The sequence below is a fragment of the Anas acuta genome, chromosome 11 (genome assembly GCF_963932015.1).
Source record: "Anas acuta chromosome 11, bAnaAcu1.1, whole genome shotgun sequence".
NCBI classification, from domain to species: domain Eukaryota; kingdom Metazoa; phylum Chordata; class Aves; order Anseriformes; family Anatidae; genus Anas; species Anas acuta.
The window spans coordinates 8,413,372-8,436,648 of NC_088989.1; the positions used below are offsets into that span (position 1 = coordinate 8,413,372).

The 23,277-nt window shown below is 34.1% G+C and overlaps 1 protein-coding gene across 3 annotated transcripts in view; it reads left to right on the top strand.

Annotated features, from left to right (window-relative positions):
• Positions 1-23,277, top strand: part of FHIT (fragile histidine triad diadenosine triphosphatase) — a 565,209-nt gene that overhangs the window by 58,476 nt on the left and 483,456 nt on the right. For all 3 annotated transcript variants that reach the window (XM_068694479.1, XM_068694477.1, XM_068694480.1), the window contains exon 2: positions 10,632-10,694. In XM_068694479.1, coding sequence (XP_068550580.1) covers positions 10,632-10,694 — 63 coding nt within the window. The remainder of the gene's footprint in view (positions 1-10,631; positions 10,695-23,277) is intronic.

Below are 23,277 nucleotides of genomic sequence, written 5' to 3' on the forward strand. Positions count from 1 at the left end.
AGAGGAAAGGATAAGGAAATACCAAGCAGGAGGGCAGGCAGGATGAACTTAGAGGTGTGGACCAGAGGTACAGGCTGCTATATGATAGGAGGTGCTTGTTTTGATTATAATGATTAGCAATTGTGTGACTGGTAGCACAGCTTACTCTTGTACATTTTATGAACTAAAGGCGAGCTCAATTTTAAAACAGAAATTTTGCAGTGATAAAATTCAGTAGTCAAGAAGTCTTAACATTTTTTTTCATCAAAGAACTGTCATGCTAAGATAGGAATATAATCTAAGGATAACAACCGTGTGTGCCTTTTTGCAACGTGTAGTAAGGCAACTTATGAAATAAGATATTGTCTTTGATTTAGTATGCACTGCTTGTTATGAAGTACACAAAGCATACAATATGATTAAATTTTGTGAGAGGTCATATAATTAGATTTATTTAGATTGTTGTCTAATGTTAATGAATTACATTTTGTATTGGAATTCTGTTCTAGGTTTTGCTGCAGGATTACAATTCATTAATTGTATCTAAAGGGTTAATTAAAGTTTTGGTGATAGCCAATGTTGACGTGCAAGTCCCTGGCTAAAGCCTGTGCTTGTTTGTTGCTTTGTTTTAGTTCACATTCTGTTAATTATGGCAGTGTGATAGCTTCCTGAAATTACGTTTAATGAAACTACATTCCTGATAGTAGCACTACTTTAATTGCATCTAAAACTTCTGTTAAAAGATGTGACTGGGAGTGGTGTGCAGATGAATATCTTAGTTGTTTCAGTGTTTATATGGCATTTCATTTGCTTAACCAGATTTCATCCTGAATGTGAATTTGTATAATATTGACTTGTTACAGTTTGCAGTGGAGAGGCGATGTACAGTTCTCTGAAGGTTTTGTAGAAAGCTTTCTCCTTTTTTGGAAAGCTTTATAGGACCAGAGGCGCTTTTTTTTCTTCTTTTTTTTCTTTTTCTGATTACTAAAAACATGGGTATTGCAGCTTTAAGGAAAACAAATCAAGCACCAAATCTGCTGATGTATTTTCATCTTTTTTTAAAACTTTTTTTTTCATTTACTTTTTGAAATCCTGCTGCTCCTACTAAATATTGGTATGTACATGAGAGAGCATTGAGATAAGTGTCAGACGTTGTTAATCTTTGGGAAGGAGAATGAAGAGGAAAGAGTAGGAAGGGTTTTCAATGTTCATTTAGGAATCTTTCAACTCTAATTTTTTTTCTTTTTTTTTTTGAGTTAAAGCAGATAATTGGTGCGATTATAGCTGTTGTTCTGGGATGTGAAAAGTATTAGATTGTTTTGCAGAGGTCATTATTTTAAACACTTTTTTCTTCTGCTCATGTTCTACTGGGTTTATAAACACAAACATAGACTGCTCGATATTAAAAAGCTTTCATCGGAAGGAAATGGCTGCAGTGTCTTTAGCCTAGATGGTGCTTATGGATTTGATGTTCTTTAACAGCTGTTATTTGTATTAGCTTTGATTACCAGTATAGTGTCGGCATTATAAGCTACTGCATAATAATTTAATGTTACATGCAAGAATACCTTTATAGAGGAGTTGCTTTGTGCTTATTTTATCACATGGGAAGTGAGTTGTGGGCAAGATACAGAACATAAAATGCTTATTTCTAAGTTTCAATAATTGGTAGTTTAGTAGAAATAAAATGGGTTAAAGTAAGAACACAAACCTCATGAAAATTCCAATTTGACAGAAACTGGGAGTTTTATTTCACAAGATAGTGGCTACAATATATTAATATGAATTTCTTTAATTGCCAACTGCTGATGTTTATTTTTCCTGAGCTGATGCCTGGCTTTAGTGGAAGCAGAAAGCAGTCAGAAGCAGGTTTTGTGCTCACAAACTTACTGACAAGTAGTATGTTACAATAGTTGCCTTCAGGGCAAAATAAATCAAGCATCTGCTTACCCTACACTATAATTGGTATTTACATGTAAACTTTTGATTAATAGCATGTACTTGTGATTATGCTGTGTTGTTAGTAGTAGCTTCCAGAAATAAGACTTAAACCTGGGAAAGGTTTTACTTGTTTCCACAGTTTCATGTTGAATTCAATGAGGTGTTTGGGCTCCAAATGAAGTACAACTATATGAAAAGAAGATGTATTTGAAAGAAATATCAGCCAATGGCACTGAATTCCACAGGCTTTATAGATTCTATTTATTTAGCCTACTGAATTCATTTTCATGGGATGTTTTGACTGGAAGGGTTCTTGTCTGTTCAGGTTCTCCTAAATTTTTCTCAACTAGAATGCTTAGAAAAACTGTCTTTTGATTTGGTACTGTGCTTATTGACATATACACTGTGTTGGTGTCTCAGATTTTCAGGCCAAGTCTACAGGATTTATTGGATTTCAAAATACTGCTACAGTGGCTTAGACTACTTTTATGTGAGATTTTGAAAATACTAACTGTGACTTAATTTTATGTAAAATTATAGGAAGAAAATTTTTGAATTATACCTCTCTCTTCCATACTGTTTTTCTTCTATATTGTATTAAAAAACATCAAAAACAAAACAAACAAACCCCAAGAACAACAAAAAAACAAACCTTTAGTGTTGCTTTTAAGTATAAAATGCATTCTAATATACCTTTCGGTGTAAGAATATGCGGTGCTGGATATCAGATATCAGCAGAAAATATTACTGACCCATTCTTAATATTTGATGTGAAAGTAAGGAATCTGAAAAATGAACATTAGCAAACTCATATGAATGAATGTATTTAAAATTACTGTATTGAGGTGGCTTAACTTATTATCTTAGACACAAAGATGCCCAATTTATTTTATTGTACTTTAAAAAAAATAAATATGCCTTCTCAGTCTCTAGTATGTTCTAAAAATCTCATTTGAAACAGTTTTTAAGTGGTATCCTGAATCCCCAACTTTTATTTCCAACGGTAAGATTATTGGCTACTGGAAGAGTATTTGAGTTCAATATTAAATATTCTGTTTTAGAAGAACATTTATGGAGTGAAATGAATACTCTGATTCCTTCCCATAATTAATAATTTTGTCATGTGCCTTCTGTGTGCCTCTTCAGTAACCATGACTCACCTTAATACCAGTGTTTGACATTAGAAGCCTCTCTAGAGAGGAAGAAAATCATTCAGAAATGAGCTGGATAAAGGTTATTAAACCAACACTTAAAATTCTAGTCCTGCACGTTTTCCTTTACCCCCTAATTAAATGCCAAGAACAGCAATGTGGAATTCTTCTTGTATGCATATGCTGAATATACCTTCATCGAAGGGAGAAAAACCCACAGGGAACTGAAACTTGTTTCCAGCAGTTGCATCCTCTTGCTTGTGTGTATTTGGAATGCTGTTCTTCAAAAATAGCGGAAGAAATCTTGGCAACTGAGTCTCCTTAAAACTACATTGTGAAGTCCCTATGATTCTTTTCTAACTCTTTCTTGTACGACTCAGGTTTTTGGCTTAAGTTGTCTTATTGACTTCAGTGGTACTATTTGTATAAGTAAAGGAGAACTCCATGAGTACAGTTTGTAAGGTTGGGTCGATACTGTGTATATACATCACTGCTTACAAACCTCACATTTGTCATCTCCCAGAACACTATAGGACTAACTTGAATATCAATATGAATGCTATGTGGAACAGCTTATTCATTTTTCTAAATGACTGAGATCTCTACAGAAGTGTAGCTGGCAGTTTGAGGGATGTAATTCTCCACCTTTCCTCTGTGATTCTCTGCTCTTGTGAGACCTCACCTGGGGCACTGTGTTCATACAGCTCTTGAGCCCTCAGAACATGGACCTGTTAGAGCAGATCCTGGGGAGGGCTATGAGGATGATCAAGGGGCTGGAGCACCTCTCCAGTGAAGACAGGCTGAGAGAGCTGGGGTTGTTCAGCCTGGAGAAGACTCTGGGGAGACCTTATAGCAGCCTGCCCAGTACCTAAAGGGAATCTGGAGAGGAGGGGACTCTGTGTCAGGGAGTGTAGTGATGTAGATAAGGGGTAACATTTTAGAACTAGAAGAGGGTAGGTTTAATTCAGATATTAGGAAGAAACTCTTCACTATGAGGCAACCTGATGTGGTGGCTGGGAGGTGGAACTTGGTGATCTTTAAGGTCCCTTCCAACCCAACCATTCTGTGATTCTAATTGTTGAGGAAAAACATGGTGTGTGCTGACATTGTTACTTTTTTTTTTTTTTTTTTTTTAATTTTCCATCTGTTTCTAAGCCTTCTACAAACCATGTATGTTGGGGGAGGGAGAGGAGAGGGAGGGGTATGCAATGTGACAGACAACTAAATTTTAATTAATAGATTTCAGTGTGCTTGGTCATATTCCTTTTACAGGTAGGACGTGCTGGCATCCGCAAAGCAGTGATAATTTGCAGTGTTATCATTCTCACTTGCAGTGCATGACCCTAATGAGGTCAGGTCCTTTCAATTAGCAAGATGATGGTGTTAAATTCCTCACTATTATGCTCTTTTGGCCAGACTCTGCTGCTGATTTATGGAATATTACATAGGTTGGCCATTAAAGTCTAATTTCTTCAGTAAAAATTTAACACAAACTTCTTTTCCCAGCTGATAGAACTATCTGCATCTTTTTTAACCCTTTTTCTCAACACTGTGTATCAAATTAATATATAAATACAAATATAAAAGGTCTCTGGATGTTTGGTCTCTTGTATTAAGTTTTTCAGTGAACTTTACATAATATTTTAACTTTCAGAAGTGGTAAACGGGTAATTCAACTTAGCTGCCTGCAGGTGCTATTTTGGATATTTAGTGCTTACTGGAAAGTTTCCAAATAATTATAACATCTCTAAAAGCTTTAGAATCCTCAAAATGCTCTAATACTGTGCTGTTATTTGTCCAGAGTAACTAACGCTCTTTTCTCCATTCTCATGAGAAAACGAGTGGCTTGTAACAAGGACTGATCAGGTAAACAGAGATCACTTAATGTTTGTGCTACTTCTGTCCATTTCATAATACTGCAATTAAAATAATTATTTTTAAAAGTTCCTTATTAAATTTTAGTAAGTATTGATTATTCTACTGCAAGTAGAACCATGTTCAGAAATGAATTATTTGTTTTCTATCACCCATTTAAAATCTCTGAACACATTTCACTTTTTAAGGATAAGTTTTTTTTTTTTTTTTTTTTTTTTAATTAAAAAAACAAACCTGTAACAGTCTTGCAAGTCCCCATAATCACAAAATAAACGGGACCTGGCTTCACAATGGCTCATCATCATACAGCAAGGGTCATAGCTATGAAAGTTTGTTTATAGTCATGTTCCTACTATGCTTTTTTCTATGATCTTTGTCCTTGCATTTCAGTTGTTTCTTGACCTTATCCCTCTGCTGCAACCTCTTCCTCACATCTCCTTGCCCTAAAGTTAGCTTGGTTGTCTGCCACGAATCCCACATCATCCCTCCCTCTGCTATTTTTGTCTTCATGTCTTTGTTGGTCCCTGACCATCAAATCCTTCTGACAGCATCTTAATTCATTGTTGCTCTAAAAGGAAAAAGTCAGGGAGAAAGGTTCCAGTTTAAGTAATGGAGAATATCTGCGAGAAAGAGGAATGAAGAAAAAAGGTAAAAAATAAGTCACACTGGAGCAACAGCTAAAGGACCGTTCCTACAATAAAGATATTAGTACTTCGAATCGGAAAGGCATGGGGAAAAAAGAGCAAACTGAACACATGATACTTTTGAATATCTTGACAATGGAATTTGGATGTAATTAAAGGGTTTAATCTAGCACTGAATGGAAAGGAGGAAAAAAAATCAGATTGTGTACTGAGTTCTTCATCGCTAGGTTATTATCAAATTATTTTTATCCTTTATTCTGAGGAAAGAGGAAGGAACTTGTTTATTTTTACACTTCTGTGAAAAGGCAGAAATCTTGTGTTTTCTTTCATGTGGTTGAATCCTGTTCTGTGTATTTACAAGTATTTTTGATCCAGAACAAGATAAGGCGATGCATGCATTTTAGTGGTAGGATAAGATGATGCTGTCCTAAGAGGGATCATGCTACCGAATGCTACCAATGAGCCCATCTCCCATCATATAGAATAGCTGATGTTATGCAATTCTCTTGTCGTGGATTAAGTGCAGATACTATACCTACTTTTTCAACAAGAGAATGCACTGTGGATCAGAGGGCAAAAATAAGATACAGCAAGCATAGGAGCAAACTGTTTCCCACGCATGAAATTCTCTGTACAGTTCCCACTAACCAGTTCAGTAATTAAAAAATTCCTGGAAATGTTGAGATCAAAGGAAGTAACGGTTTTAAGAATACAATCAGTTTTCCTTCTAAGAAAGACTTGTCTTTTCACAAAAGCCCTTTGAACTTCTGTTCCACTAGAGAGCTAGTCTTGTCCTTGAAAACTGCATTATATTTTAGGATCTCCTATCTGTACATATATTACTACCCACATCTCATTTCCTATGCTAATGTTGTCCCTGATGATGCCAACTTCTGTCCTGCACTTGCTTAATACTATTCTTTTAACCTAACCAATTATCCAGTTCAGAAATTACCAAAAGAAATGGATGTTACAGTTATTAGTAGTATATTTATTTGCAAGGCTAAATACATTTGTTTCTCTTAATGCACTAGGAATTGAACAAAGGACTGTGATTTTTCACTGAGGTGCAAACAACTCTCTAGTCACCTCTTAGTCTGAAAACCCGTCAAGTAACTGCTCTCAGAATACTCCTTTCAGCACTTATTCTGGTTCTGTTCTTGGGTTTTGTCAGTGTGTGTTTTTGTTTCACTGAAACATAAACTTGAACATGACTCAATAAATAATAACTATACTTGCACCTACTGACATCCCCAAGAAATTGTATGAATGTTGGTGGTATAGCTTCTTTATGGTCCTGAGGTGCAACTGTGGGTAATGGGTGGTGACCCATAACTCAGTCTATACACAAGGTTCATAATTCATTGGTCTTAGATGTCAGCTCAGCTCTTACATCCAGTAGTATTACTTAAATATATATGGTAGTATAGAATTAAACATACTAGTAAGCACCTTTTGTGATTTTACGCCGTGCTGCCATTTATACTTCGGAATGGTAAATGCATCTACAGTTACGGAACTGTCTGTATTGAAATTAGTCTGCATCTCTTTAACAGTGGAGGTCTTAACCCTGTGTAGGCTTCAGCTTTGTGAAAACAACTGCATCTCTGTAGCAAGGATGTTTTTTTTTTTTTTTTTTTTTTTTTTTTTTTTTCAGTTTCTATTAAACTTTTCATCTGCCTTTTGCTGTCTCTTGACTAAGCTACCCTGTTTGGTTTTGTGTTTACAAATAACCTGATATAGCAGGTTTAGTCTCTGATTAGGCTTAGAATACTAAAAATGATAATATGGCATTCCAAAGGTAAGCTTTAACCAAAACAACAGTTTCCTTAACTGACAGTTTTTCTTATTAGAAGTTTTCAAGGAACATGAAAAACAGTAAGAGAAAAAAAGTTGAGAATTATGAAAATCTAGAATTTGTTTTTGTTTTCCCCTCATAGGCATGCTTATATATATAAAAAAAAAAAAAGTTTATTTTAGTTTAGATCTTGAAATCCAGACAGTATTTGGCAATAACCAATGGAAGTACCAAGGATAAAAATCATACTTTCCCTATATAAATCAGAACAAGAGAAATATCTTGTAAAATAATACTGTATGTATGTGCTGCTTTTCTTTACATCTAAAGTAGCCAGTGCTACTTTTGTCTCCTTCATATTTCAGCTTTCAATTAGATGCTTGTCAAAACAGGTGGATAAATGGAGCAGAAACAAATATCAGGGGTCATGTCTTTACTTGTTTGTTTCCCAGTTTAACATCTATGAATATAAATATTCTAATTTCATTTTCTTGAGTAAGTGTACAGATTTTTTGTTTTAAAAAAAGGTTGCTGTCTCGTTATTTTAAGAATAAATACTGAAGCTTGTTTCCTTTGTGGAAAGAGCATACTGTAATGCTAATTTTTAAATCATCCTGTTTCTTTTGAAAGACCTTACCCAAGTGTGGTTATGGTGTTCTGCTCCCTGGGTCATTATCATTGTTTAGTGCAGTAGGAAACTTGCAGCTTTATTACTGCTCTTTGTCTCTTCAATTTGATGTAATTTGCTTAAAATCAACTTCCATGATGTGCAAGAATTGAGGGCATTAATTCTAAAACTTCTTAGTGCTATTTTTAGATATTTATTTTGTATTCATGTGTATCTCTTTTCACATTGTTCTGCTTTGTTGTCAAATGAAGAGAAAAAAGCTACACTGCAGTCATCATTATCAATATCTTAGGAGTGTTAATGATCAGTTAAAGACGAAAAATTGAGAAATAACTTTTCATTAAAAACATATTTCACTTATGCAATGTAAAATTTGGGAAAGGCTCTGATTCTGTGAATAGTACTTATTATCGTTGCGCCAGTATCTGTATCATGCTCCACATTTCACATTTCTGATTTCATGTTCAAAATGAGTAGCATCTCCTAATATTTCTGTGCTTCCTACTGGATATTTGTTGGATTAACAGAAGGTGTTTAATTGCAAGCGAAGCCTATCTCACATGTAATAAAGTATTTTTTTAATAAATCTTACTCTTTCATAATGCTAAAAAAAAAAAAAAAAAGAAAAAGCAAGCTACAAACGCTGATTATAAGGCATCTATAAAGCAATCTTTTAATAAGATGAGTGAGAGCAGTGAAATAATGAAGTGTGAGGATGTGGAACAGTTTCATAACTGCGTTTCTAATTTTATTCAATATATACAACAAGAAGGAGGATAATGCCTGGCATTTTATGTAGAATAAATATGAGAGAATTTGGTCGTTAACCTGCTACAAAACATATATGGTGTCAGATGACATATATGCTTAAAAATAAGGAAAAAAAAAAGGTTTTCCATTCTGAGCTCATCTAAGTGATTCTGAGTAAGTTGGGAAAGGAGTCCAAGGAGACTTGGAGAAAATGCTAAAAATAGCATCTGTGGGGAGGGAGAGGGAACAAAAAACCCCCATGTTAATTAATGATGTACCTGATGGTTCTTAATGGGGAGGAGAGTGGGAACCCAATCATTGAGGCCTTAATGAATAGTGAAAATTACTTGATTGAAAATAGTATATGTTGACTCCTCACCCAACTCTGACTTCTTAGGCTCTATTCAAGTTTGTTATGTGCAACTCATTTGACTGCCTGTTAGGAAGCCCTTTCTTCAACAGAGTTTTATAACACGATTTTTTAATTTTATTTTTGTTTTATTTATTTATTTTTTAACAACAGCCTATTGCAGAGAAATATGGCAAAAATCATTGTGTATAAGGGTGTGTGTGGAATTGTGCAATAACCTAAAATGTAGTGGTACCTGAATTTCTCTTGCATCTTGTAAGTGCTCTTCATATTACTGATCATTTGAGCAATCCTGTTAATGAACTTACAGAATCCTGCAGCAGTAGATTGACTAGCCTGGTAATAGTTTTAATTTCACAAAGATAAAAGGTAGTAATACTGCCTCTTCTATGAGAATCCTTACATACAAGTTTCTGCAGGATTCACTTCCATGACAGTGGAATAAGCAATGAATGTTTTGGCTTGGTGGCCAAAAAAAAAAAAAGAAAAAAGATGTTATATGACAAATGACTTTTTTTTTTCCTTTTGTGTAAATACTCCATTTATTTTCTTTCATAATATGGATTAAGGTATACAAGGTGAATCAGCTTTAACCAGTACTGAATAATTTTTATTAATGAAAACCTATTCTTTTATGTCTTACTGTTAAATATAGTATGCATTATGCACTGGGTACGTGTCTCACTTCCTTGTATGGCATTGGTAATGTTAAATTAATATCTATTCTTCTCAAGGTATGCAGTCAGATTTACATAATTAGTCTGTTGTTGCTTTGAGCTTTTTTTGCAAAGGAAACCTGTTACTAATGAAGGTCTGTTCTGGTCACATAAAGAACATTTTAGTCTTCTAATAATGTTCATTCACTTATTCCACCCTTACCTTTTTTATTTTTTTTTTAAATCAGTGTTTTTGGAAAAGTGTTGAGGCATCCTTTATGAAGCTGTTTGCAGATGCAAACCACGAACATTCTGATCCACAATTCATATTTTTCATCTTTCAGTGTAATAAGCTCCAATTTGTATACTAGTTTTTAGAAGAGGAACTTTTAAATTTCTTGTAGTAAAAAAAAATATTTTTATTACCTTTTTTTTTTGTCCTTAGCTGTTGTAACAAGTCTGGTTCTCTTCTATAAAATTGTCTTATTTCCAGGAAGAGCACTTTAAATGAACATGGCCAGAAAATCAGCATTATTTGTTGTTTTGGACCAATTTTTAACATTTCTTAAAACTGCAAATATATAAACGTAATCATCACTGTAGGTGTAACTGTCACTACAATAAAAGGAGTTGAGCGATTGCTTAAATTAGATGGATAAGTCAAGTAATTAAGGAAAAGATTATCTAAGAAGGGAATTTCATCTAAATATGTATATTCAGAACATCATAATTGATGGAATACCAGATTGTAACTTTTCTTTTTTTAAAGAAATAATGTTAAATCTTTAAGTTGTGTTGGTTGCCAAGAAGTACTGAGTATGGTGTTTCCTATTTTTCAGGTTACCTATACAAATAACACATTTTAAGAAGTCAAGCCTCAAGGAACTGTTAGGTGGAAATACGTAAGTATTGACATTCTTGTTATTTACTTCCTGTTCTGAGCACTTAATCTGTTTGGTTTCAACTTTAACGTTTTACTCTGGAATAAGGAAGATAAAAAGTAGTTGTTTTTTTTTTTAAATGCAAATATTCACAATATTGTGAAGTTCTTCTGAAGTCCTTGCAAAGACACTGAAAAATGGATGATACTGTTTTTCTTCATATTTGTTTTTATCACTCAAATAAGTAACTCTAAAATATCTAATGGTTTGCTGCCTCATGAGAATTTAATGATGATTTTCATTCAGTGTAAGCTGTTGGGTAGGTCAGAGATGCCTCATATCTTGGATGGAGTTATGAAATTTTCTGAGTTTATTACCCTATTAAAATTCATTTTAAATGTCAAAGTTTCTAATTTGTACAAGGAAACTTAATTTAGGAGCATCTTCAATGAAACACATACTTTTCTTCCTGAGTATCAAGTGAAGTATCAGATAAAAATGTAAGTCATTTGCAGCATATTAAAACAATTATTTCTATCTTTTAACTTTAGGTAGGTGCAGAGGTGGGTACGAGAAAAGTCATAACATACTAGAAAATTATTTTGACTTTCATGTTAAAAACAATTCAGAGGAAAAGACTTTAATTTTAACCAAAAGTACTGAGTTAGGGAAAAAGCAAAACAACATTCTCAGCAAAGCCCAACTGCTTTTTTTTTTTTTTTCCTTAAAGTTAATTCTGTCCCCTGAATGACTCACTGCTGGCTTTGACCTATTCTGTACTCTTGTTCTGTAACGTTAATCTCATACTTCTGTCTTGGCCTGTCTGCACTAGACCTCTGCCTCTGTGCTTGTGTAGTGCATATTAACTCACCTTTTCATTGTATTGGGTGTTTTCCTAATCAGATGTTTCCAGCTTCAACACCTGAACACATAAGTTTTACAGAAGGGGGAGTATTAATGAGCAGGTGGCGAGGCAAAACTGGCGGTAGTCCAAGGCTAAAATTCTCCAGATGAGCCAGATGATTAGATAATGGCTAAAGGAACTATTTTTCTAACCCTGTTATTGTGGTTTTGTTTTTGAAGTGGGACCCACTACTGTCCTGTCTATTAGCTGTGTGTAAATCTTGCCGAAGCCCGAGACTGGAACTTTGATAAATAGATTTTTCTAGTTAATGAGGAAATGTGTTATTGAAGTTACCAGGTATTGGTTTATTGTTGACTGATAAATTTGGGAATATGACTGTAACAGTGGAGGACAAAAATAATTTAGTGATAAGGATTGAGGGAGACTAATCAGGCCAATTTAAGAAGTTTAAATGCCAATTTAAGAAGTTTAAATGTTACATCCCTCATCAAAACTAGTATTAGTGATGCTTGTATCTGATATCTCTATATCTCTGCTGAGTTTAAGAATAGTTAACATAGAGCTAAATTCAGTGCCTGTGAGACAAATGCAATGTTTTTTCCCCAACAAGAACCTCCAACAGCATGGGGGGGGGAGGGGGGGAAGAGAGGTTTTAACATCCTAGAATGAATGTTGTTTGAAACAATAATATTTGCATCATAACTGGGTGCATGGATAATTCACCAGATTCTCCTTGTTACTATAACTTTGTCAGTGTGTATTCACCTGTTTACACACTTGAAATCCATGTTAGAGATATCATTTTCAGAGATGCTAGCCTGCATCTCTAATCGGTAACTGCAGTACTTGTGGTTCCCGAGTATCTATGTCTAAGCTCATTAGTCTATACTAGATGTTAGAAGTCTATAATGTATGCCAAAATCCTTGTTAAAGCAGATTTAAATTGCTTATTAAAAAATGTGGGGAATTACGTTAACACTAATAAAACTTAGATTTAATTGTTGGATTTTCATGACTTCGACTTCAAAAGCCTTGATTGTGTCATATGTTTATTTAGAACTTAAGTCACTGATTTATTCAGACACTTAAATGTTAGTCTTCTCAGATGAAGACTTCCTCTTTGAGCAACTGTTCAAAAATACTAGTCTTGATTTCTTGTGATCCTAGAGGAAAGATACTTTTTTTTCGTTGTTTTTGCAGCGTGAAGAAGAATGCAAACTATCTTAAATTTAGGTATTGATATAAGAGGAGTTCATATCAGGAAATTGAATGCCTTTCATGTGCTTCAAATGTAGGTTTCAAGACAGTTAATTTCAGAATGGCATATCTCAGCAGATGTGCAGAATTTATAATAGATTTCATCTTTGCTATGAGCCATAATATCTGGTTAGCTAAAAATTCTAGAAATGTTGTCAAGAAGAGGGGAGAAAAAAATGTCAGTGCAAATCAATAACAATTTAGCTATGTTGCCAGATCAGTTGTATTCTGTGGTTCATAATTGTTCAATGGATAGACAAAAATGTTTTACATATGCATTATAATTTCATTATATATTGATTCATCTTAATAGTTCCCTCTAGTTATTAGCATTACTATTATTTGTCTGACAGTACCACCTAGCGAATGTGGCTGTTGTCATAAGCTGTAGTCTAAGTTTCTCGTCACACATGTAACATACTCTGCCAGTAATACCAACAGCAGGACAAAATATTATCTCTTTTCTACAGATGGCATGCTTAACATGAGTATTTACCTTGGCTTCTGGGCAGAATTGTACAATTCATGCTGCAACCTATGCTGTCATTAGGACTTGCATTAGTAAATTTGGAACCATTTAGATTATATATGTGTAAGCTGCAAAAACATCTTTGGCTTTCAGTTGTAGATGTATTCTATTACAATATGCCTCTAAGGTATAACAGGTTCTGTCATCAGCCTTATGTTATTAAGAGGTGAGGAGGAAAGAATCTTCCAAGTTATATATCTTTATTTTCCCCCCAACTCTCCACTCAAAATGCACTGTGTACTTGGATAGTTAGAACCTTACTTTAGAAGGTTCATGTATGTATTCAGGAGCTCTTGTATTAAACTGCAGAGAAGAATTGTGTGGATTGATCAATAGCTACAGCAGAAGCCTCACTCCTTGTAGTTGGAATATCTTGTATTTCCATCGTTCGCTTATTTCTGATGTTTCTTTCCTACTGAATTTGTTTGTGAATCCAGTTGCTCCTCTTTTTATTCAGGTCCAGAGATCCCTCCCTATCATTTTAGACTTCTGAGTTGGTAGTAATTTCAGTATATGAATAAACATACTGATCTATCTATCTATATATCTCAGTATTCAGAATATGAGCAGCGTTCTACTGTTCTATCTCATTCATTCTTCCAATTTCACATAGGCTTGCTTGGACACAAATATAAAGATAGCAAATGGAGTTCTGTTTTAAACATATTTTGAACTCTTCCTTGTGGAACTGGTTTGTTTCTTTCTTCCTTCCTACAAAAGGCAGTCTTTCCTCATTCAGCCATCCCATGAGCAGCCTAGAACCCGGCAAGATTATTCCAGTTCAGCCTGCTTTGCTTTTGCTCTTGTCTGAGTGGTGGCTGCAGCTGAGTCACATAAAGCAGTCTTTAAGATTTAAAAAAAAATTTTTTTGAAGATTGGATATTGAATATTGGCCTTTCTTACACTCATTCATCAGGGGGCTAGAGCTTGAGCTATGACTATTCAGGTAATATAATGGGAGTTTGTTAATATGATCAAGCTCCTATCAAAGGATAATCAGTCTGTTAAGTTAAGAGATCCTTCATTGATCAGAAAATATTTGACTGGCTTTTTCATTCATCAGCGTCAAAAATAGTTTGGAATGAGTATAATGTGTAGCTTATATGCTTCACTGTATGCATACATACATGTGTATATACTAAGCATGATCTTACAATGTACATCGTCCTTGTTGAGTTGGGTAACTAAGGCTCTGCTGCTTAGTAGTTGTATTTTTGAGATTACTTAGCACAGTAGTCTGTTTCTTTATGGTTGTCTCCAGCTCTGTATCTTTCTCTCTTTTTCCACCTGACTCTAAAATACATACAGATTCTTGTCTGGGACATGTTTTAAAGTCATCCCCCCCCCCCCTTTCTTTTTTTTTTTTTTCAAGTTTTTGAAGTAAGAGGTATCCTGATAAAAGTAGAATATAAAGATTGAGCTTTACCTGTTCAAGGAAGCAGATACACAGATAAAGACAGTAAAGAATATTCTGATCCTCCCAGTCACTGCTGTGATCCTCTAAATTTTATTGATGCAAATAATTTCATCTTTATATTGGATGATATATATCACATGCTAGCTCAAATGATAGATTCTTTTGGTTTATTCAATTTGTTTGTTTTTAATATTGTTTAATGTGTAGGTACTGTTGAGTGAACACACATACTCTTAGGGGTGACTCAAATTAATTCCTCTTCTATCATGAAATTTCTCCGTGGATTTATCACAAATTGCTGCAGCTGTGAGTGATTCCACACTCTCATGAGAAGTATGAGATTAAATTCTGTCACTACTGTACTATTTTTAATTAATTTAACCTCCAAATGAATCATTTTCCAGTGCCAGTTTCTCTCTCTTTGGTCAGTGGATTACTTAGCTAATGTCAAATTAATTATTTAATGCAGTTAATGTTTAAAAGCTTTGTGAAAGTGATAAGAATGGCAACTGCAGATTCTGGAACTGCTACGGGAAATGAGGATTCATGTTTTTAACTGAAAACAGAAGTTGCTTTTTCATATTAGTGGCTTGACTTCTGCTATTGATTTTAATATGGAACACACTCAGCTATAGCAGCAAGGGTGATAGTTAAAATATCACAGCACCACCGGCTAGATCCTGAAGTGATAATTTTTTTTTTTTTCTACTAATTTGGAGATTAACAAAGGAAAACAGGAGTAACTCTGACAAAGTAGAAAAGACTCTAACTTCATTGCATATTAAGGAAGGAACAATCTATTTCTTTTGTAGCAAGAGTTAGTGTTTCAAGGTGAAAGTCAGGTTATGGGGTGTAGCAAGTAACCAAGAACTAGTATTATGGGTATTATAGCTTTCTGGCAGTATCTATGTTCTGAAGCAATATGGTTGAGACTTGGTACTGGTGGAACACAGAATATGAAAACAAAATTGCTCAAGAGTTTAGGCAAATCAGTAACTGTAGGTACAACAGTGCAAAAAAAAAATCTGGTTTTGGCAAGTTAAGTATGCTTTACTTTAAACAAATATCTTTTGTCAAATAGGTTGTCTCTCATATATCAATACAGTTGGTTCTGTAATGGCTAGAACCTAGAGGTCATAACACAGACACATTGGAATGCTAGATCCCATTGAAGAAGCCAAGGCTGAGTTTGAGTGCTGAAAAACAGTAAGTAGAAGAAATGAAAAGGAATGACTCAAAACCCTGTTTAAGCAAGGGGCGTTGGAAAAGAGGACCAACAGAGGTCCCTTCTGATCTCAACCATTCTGTACATCTGTGAGAACTACTTTCTTTATAAAAAGAAACACTTCTAAAGGCTGTTTTGCTTTTGCACTGTCTAACTCATACCCATATGAACTCTAAATACTTATGAAGCTATCAAATAAATAGATATTTAAGTTTCATGCTGTTATCTTTACCTGAAAACAGTGCTTGAGTGTGATTTCTTCTAATTTCTGAAAAGATGCCAAACTTAAAATACCTGTCACAAGCAAAATCTTTCTATGTCTGTAAGTGTTTAAATTAGCACTGCTAATCGTAATAGGATAGGTGTTTTCTCTGGTAAATCTGCATTATTCTGAGGACCCTTGAGATTAATTTTGTGCAAAATGATTATCCCCACCATCAGCAGTGCTCTTAACTACCGAAGTATTTTGCATTATCAAAACCAAGGTAATGAAACATAATGCAGATTGATTTTAATAGAGGAAATAATGTGTGGAAACTTCTATGATAACATGTTACTTCTGGGTTATAAATTACCAAGAAAACTACTGGAAGGGGAAGCTCTGTTTGCCAATCCCCACTAAGGAAAAATAAAGGAAATGGGGAGGAAGGGGAAAGACAAAAACAAGCAGAAAATATACTTAAACAATGTATAGTAGCTAGTTGATTGTTTTTTATATGTATATAGTTCACCTTAAACTGAGAACTATGACCTATAGAACCTGAGAACTATAGGTGTTGTAAAACTAGAGATCACCTCTGATTCAAATATTAATATACTTTTGATAAAGCATTTGTGTATAAACTAATTGCTTCTGCTTTGTGCTTTGAGGCTGGAAGCTGTGAGGTCCCTCATTCATCTAATCATTTTTTATTTTATTTTTTGTAAATCAGGTATAAATGGGAAAAACGACAGAGGTTATCCTGGAGATGCTCAGACAGGAGACAGCAAAAACTATTTAAATGATTAGTACTTAGGAAATGGAATTATTTAGAAAGAGTGGCTGAATCCTTGCCAATTAAATGGGTGTCAAAAGAGATAATGGTTAACTTGATTGGAAAAGAGGTAATTTCTTTAAAATACATTTGCTCATCTAAAACAATTACATATACAAAAATTCAGTACCAATTTTAGAAAACTATCTCCTGTTATGGTACATTTAATTGAACAGGTTTAATGTTTATGTCATTACTTACGCAGATACTGAAAGTTCAGAAATTTTAGAGGTTTGATTCAGCATGATGTTGATGTTCTCCAACGAAGACAATAAGATCCATTTTAATGGAACCTTTAACACTATTTCATATTTTAAAAGAACAACAAGAAAAAAATTAAAAAAAGAAAAAGATTATACGCTGCATTTGGAGCATAGGGTGCATATAAAAACTGAAAAGGAGGCACATATTTTCTCTAACCATTTTCTCAGGTTTTGGATGAAGTGAATTCTGTACTCAGTTGTTTGAGCAATGTTTATTTGTGTATTGACTGCTTATGAATACTTCTATTTTTTTTTTCTATACTAAAAGGAGTCGTGTTCAATGTCTTGTTAACTTACTGTGTGAAGTGACCTGCATGTGTTTTGTTGTGGTTTTTGAACTGATTTATTTAAAAAAGCCAGGTGAACAGAAAGTACAAAGTTTTTGTGCTTAGTGTTTTTAATTGTACTGCTCCTTTTCCAGGCCTTTATAACCAGGTCTTGTTATCTGTGAGGGCTTTGTCATCAACCTTTCCTACTGTACCAGAAATGTTGTAGTTTTGATTGCATTGAAAGTCTTATTTATTCTCCTATGCTTGCAGCTGCTGGCTGGGCACTGCAGACAGCATTATTAAATTACTGTTATTGCTCAGTATCCTGGCATGATGAGAAACTCTGGCAGAGGTGTTGATCAATGAGAATGCTTTCTCTTTAGATACTGGCACCAATGTAACTCTGTTTAGTTAATTGGCAAGATATTAGAGTTAATTGTAAGTATAAGTCATTGTATTGCTACTAATCCCTGCTTGCTTAAAGAGTCACTTCTGAGGTAAAAATAAAATAAAATAAAAATGTTCTGAACTATGTCTGAAGTTTTGAGTTTACTGTGATATAAGTAGTGTGAAATTTTGGTTTTCCAATTTCTCATTTTACAAAGTGATCACAGAAATTTTAAAAGTTGCTACGATCTATTCCTACATTTTCTCAACCAACAAAGTAACAAATTAATATTTCAATATTGTATTTACTAAATTTATATTAGTGTACTATATAATAAAGTAGATTTAGGGCATTGGAAGATGTCTTGTTTCTGAGCTTCAACACTGAATTGCTGTGTAACTTCAGGCATAAAGTTCACACTGTCTTTATGCCAAACCTCATCTCTGACATCAAACTTTGTGATTTGTGTGAATAATAGTTATTGAACTGGGTTAACCACAAGCATGGCCAGAGACAAAGCAGGTATAGTGAAGATTATAACTGATGAGATTCATTTTATACTTAAAGCAAAATTATAGAACAATTAAGGTTGGAAGGGTCTTTGTGTGATCTTAGTCCAACTTCTGTTCAAGGTAGAGTATGAGTAGGCACCTGGAGAAGTGGATGGCCAGATTGGATGGAGCCAGGTTGGATGGGGCTTTGAGCAACCTGGTCTAGTGGAAGGTGTCCCTCCCCATAGCAGGGAGGGTGGAATTAGCTGATTTTTAAGGTCCCTTCCAACCCAAACCTTTGTACAATTCTGTGAGTTTGACTTCAAATCTCCAGGACTGAGATGTTCTGCAGCCTGGGTGGGCAGCTTGTTGCTTGGAGGGGATTTTTGAAGTAAGCTAGTCCACAGCTAGACTAGTTGCCAGCTACTGCAATCAACTGTTTGATCAAGTCAAACACTTTGTGCAGTTAAGTTTCTGCTGCCAATCTTAATGCCCAGCTGAGTCTCCCAAAATAATAAAATATGTAGCCATTGCCTCTACTATCTTTGAACTTACTTAAAAAAAACAAAAAACAAAAAACAAAAAACAAACAAAAAAACCCAAAACAAACAAACAAAAAAAAAAACCTGCAGTGATGAAATTCTCATGTTGCTTGGGAAATTTTCCCACCTCTCGGAAAATGTTCTAGTTCATGAATGTTCTAGTTAGAAAAGGACTTCCTAGTTTCAGGGTCCAAAGCTGGTGGGAAGTATTCTCCAAATGCTTTCATTGCATGAGTGCTTTGCACTGGTAGACTTCTGTTGAGATTTATGATATATTAGTTCTATATGAGGCAAATTCTACTGTAGTTTGTGTTTAATTCTTTGTGTCATACTGTTTGTATCTGAGGTTGGTTCATATATTTCAAATGCTTAAATAACTTGTTTTGATATGTAGAAATGTTGCTTTTTATTCAGTGAATAGAGACATTGTTCTTCCTTTAACTATCTTAGTGCGTGTTTATTTGAAGTAATACTATTTATGACTAGTAAACTGAATTTATTTCTGAAAAAAAAAGTCTCTGACATACAAAAATATTTTATGGAATGATCTTTAAGAAAAAATCTTTTGAGTGCCCAGTGAAGAAGGCTATATGCATGCACAGTGCTTCCATGTGTCTGTTCTTTTAAACTTGCATTGTTTTTTGGTTTTGTTTTGTTTAATTTGTTTTCCATACATTCCTATCTACTCTGAAAGAAATAATGGAATTTCTCCAGTGATGACCCAGCTATACTTTGATTTTTTTTTCATGTATTTCATGCTTAATCTTTTCCAATTCTTTTATCCATATGATGTGTTAAGCTTCTTGGGAGAATAGACTGTTATATTTTCTACATTAATAGCTTGTAAGAAAATGACTAAGTGGATTTGTTTACTGTCCTACTGCATTCAGTTGCAACTGAAAAAGTATATAAGAACAATGGATCATGGTTAATATTCTGTGGAAGTGTGAAGCTTTGATGTATGTATTTGCAGGTGTCTGAAAAACACAGATAATCAGTATTCTGAAGAGGTGTTCAAATTAAACATCAACTTGACCAGTCATAATTATGGCATTGTAAGGACAGATTGGCACTGAAAACTAATGAAGTTGTCTTTAATCTCCTGCACTGTCAATTATAATCTACTTGTGGTTAAGAGAAAATATTTTGGTGGTTTTACTCATATTCACGTGACTGCTGGGTGGAGTTTTCTTATGTATTTTATTTCCAGATAATAAGCATTTATTGCTTAAGAATTTCATTCTAGGAGGAAGAGCAGCTAAAGATGTGCTTTATTTCTCCGCTAAAAGTTCATCTTTCACTGTATTGTAGCTGTTATTTCTGACCTGCTTTCTCTGGTATAGAAAGATGGGAGTTTTATGCTTCTTATTTTATGACTTTTTTTAGCCATATGCATTTTACTGAGATACTATAAGGTCTTATTTACCATTTTTAAAATTAAAATGTTTCTTCTAGTTCAGAGAAAGTATCACCATTTGGGTTTTGTGCTAGTTTTATCCAATCATTGGCCTTCAGGGTATTTCAAGAGCAGTAACTTCACTGTGTTTTGTAACAAGTTACATTCATTTGGTGTAATTTTGATTAATTACAGTGAATGAAAGTACCAGGGTTTCTAGTACTCAAGCCCTTTATCAACAGAAAGCATAAAACGTCAGATTAAATATTCAGAAGAAAGAAAAACACACTGAAGCATTCTAGAAGGGAAAATAATCTTACAGAATCAGACAAGATCATGTGAAACCTATGGGTAAACTTAGAGATGTTTTGCCTTCCAATACAGAATTAGAAGTGTTAGCATTCAGAAACAGTGTAAATTTCTTATATAGAGATAGTACCAAAAAGTAACATAAAGTAACATTAGAAACACCTTGTACTTTCTTTTTTTCTTTTTTTCCTGCATAAGAAAAGCATCTCCATCATATCTTCAGGTATAATAAAACAAGTACTTGACAGATTGTATGAACTATGTAGGGTAATCAGAGATAATTTTCTTAGACCAGAAGATTACATTTACAAGTTACTGCTAAATGTTGCTTCTCTGTGCTTTTCATTTTCAAAGTTAAAGCAAAGTTTATAAATTCCTGCTTAATACCATCTGTATTAAGTTTCTTCACAATGAATTGTGAAATTTGGATGTGGCTGTTAGCAGTAAAGATTATGGCACCATTTTTGCCTTCCAGGAGCATGTATAATAGTAAAAGTCTTATACAGTGAGTGCAGTCCAACGTTTCTGACTGTGATGATGCAGAGAACGTATTATAAATGCATGTTGTAGGAAAAGTCATGGTAGAAGAAATGAAAATGGGTGGCATTGCTGGGGTTTATTTGATGGGGCTTAGGTACTCTAGCTGTTGATATGTGTATTGAAATATTATGTCGAGGATGCTATATATTCTATTTCTTGTGTCAATTATCTATTGTACTTTGAAATGAGATCTAGACTTCTGAGACTTTTCTCAGGCCTTCTGGACTAAGTCTGTAATTCAGCAGGAGTAGTGGGAGCCATATTTTCCACTGCAGTGGTTGCAAGTGAAGTTAAGTGGAAACGAAATGAGTCCACAAGGCTGCAAGAGTTAATTTGCACATGACTGTTGTTTACACAGTTCAGTATTTTTAGTTTGCTGGATGTTTTATTTACTATTACTGTTTTCTGTCTGGTTATGAAAATAAATAATTTTTATGTTCACTGATATTTTCATCAGTTATTTGCTTTTATAACAATTATGATAATACAGATTGCACCGTGCCATACTAAAGAAACTTCAGTATTTATGAAGAGGAAAAAGTGTTTCAAATAGTAATAGCTGCAGTTTGATTGCATTGATGGTAAATTGGGGATATTCTGAATATAATTTAGAATTTAGAATTAGAAACTAGGTGGGATTGGAAATCAATGTTTTTTGTTTTGTTTTTTACTTGCATCAAGAAAAAACATTGTTTCTCTTCAGTTTGCTTTGTTTCTACATACACAAAATACACTGAAATTTGGTATATGTTGGGTTTTGTCTTGTTTGGAGGTTTGAAATTCAGTCCGTCAGTTAAAGGTAAGCAGTCTTTAAAACCTCATTTAGTTTTAGTAGTTTTCACAGTTAACAGAACTATTGTCAGCACCTTTGCTGTGTTAAAGTGCTGACACAAAGGAAGCCTGAGCTAGATCAAATATAGATTATTTTTTCTTTCAAAACTGCTGTTCTCTTGTTTGTATCATACTTTGATCATTATAGTCAAATAGTTTCAAGCATATTCTTTTTCATTGACTTCTTTTTCTTTCAGATACAGTTATGTCGGTTGCACAGGAAGAAATGGTCAGAGTAACTTTTCTATGTCTTGCTAGTAACAATGCCAAAGCATTTAAGACTTTCCTCATCTTGTACTGTGCAATAAAATCTTCAGCTTCTCCTAATGTTGCTTTGATGCCAGTGTAGTTGCCTCACCTACTGTTTTCAGTGTATCATTACTCTCCATTACTGATTTTTCCTTTCCACCTTGTATCAAATAATTTTGAGTACTTTAACTGGAGTAAGAATATTAGTACATACATGTATAATACTAATGGATTGCAAATACTAACAATGTGCGTGGAATTTTCTTAAGGCATTTACGGTGTTGGCTAGCAAAGTTGCAAAACCAGAAAGTATTGCTATAAAAGCAAATTAAGCTAGAATTCAAACATGAAAAACTTACTAAAAGTAACTTATGATATTTAGTAGAAGTAGCACTGTTGCACAGCAGATGCTTGCAAATAAGACAAATGTGCATCCAATTTCTACCAAAGTAAATAAGCACTTGCTATAAACAGCTCAGAAATGCAGTTCATACCTGCCCCAAGTTGTCAAACTTATTCTGTTTTTTCCTAACTGAACTCTGTATTCTCTTCTCCTTGATATACATGTATACCTTCGGTATTCAATACTCTGTGATATAGAACTTAACTTTTTTTTTTTCTCTGCAGAAAAATTACTTCATTCAGCACAAGTAACAGGTATTATTAAATGTGCCAATGTGACATAATGATGACTTCTAATTAAATCCCTATCCTACCCTTCTCTCCTTTAGTTTCTTACCCTAACCAGATTTTTTCTCTGTATTATCTGCTGATTGAGCATCTAAAGAACTTTAGCAGAGCATGTTTTTTGAAAAAGATATTGAAGAAAAAAAGACCATTCAGAAAAAAACATACTTAATGCTGCATGTCATGCATGACTAGAGAGTGTGATTTCTTTGCTGTTCAGAAAGAATGTGGTAGGCTTCCTTAGATGGGAGGGAGACCTTCAACACTTAGCTAGAAAGAGAATGTCTTCTGTTGCAGTGGTTTGCACTGTTA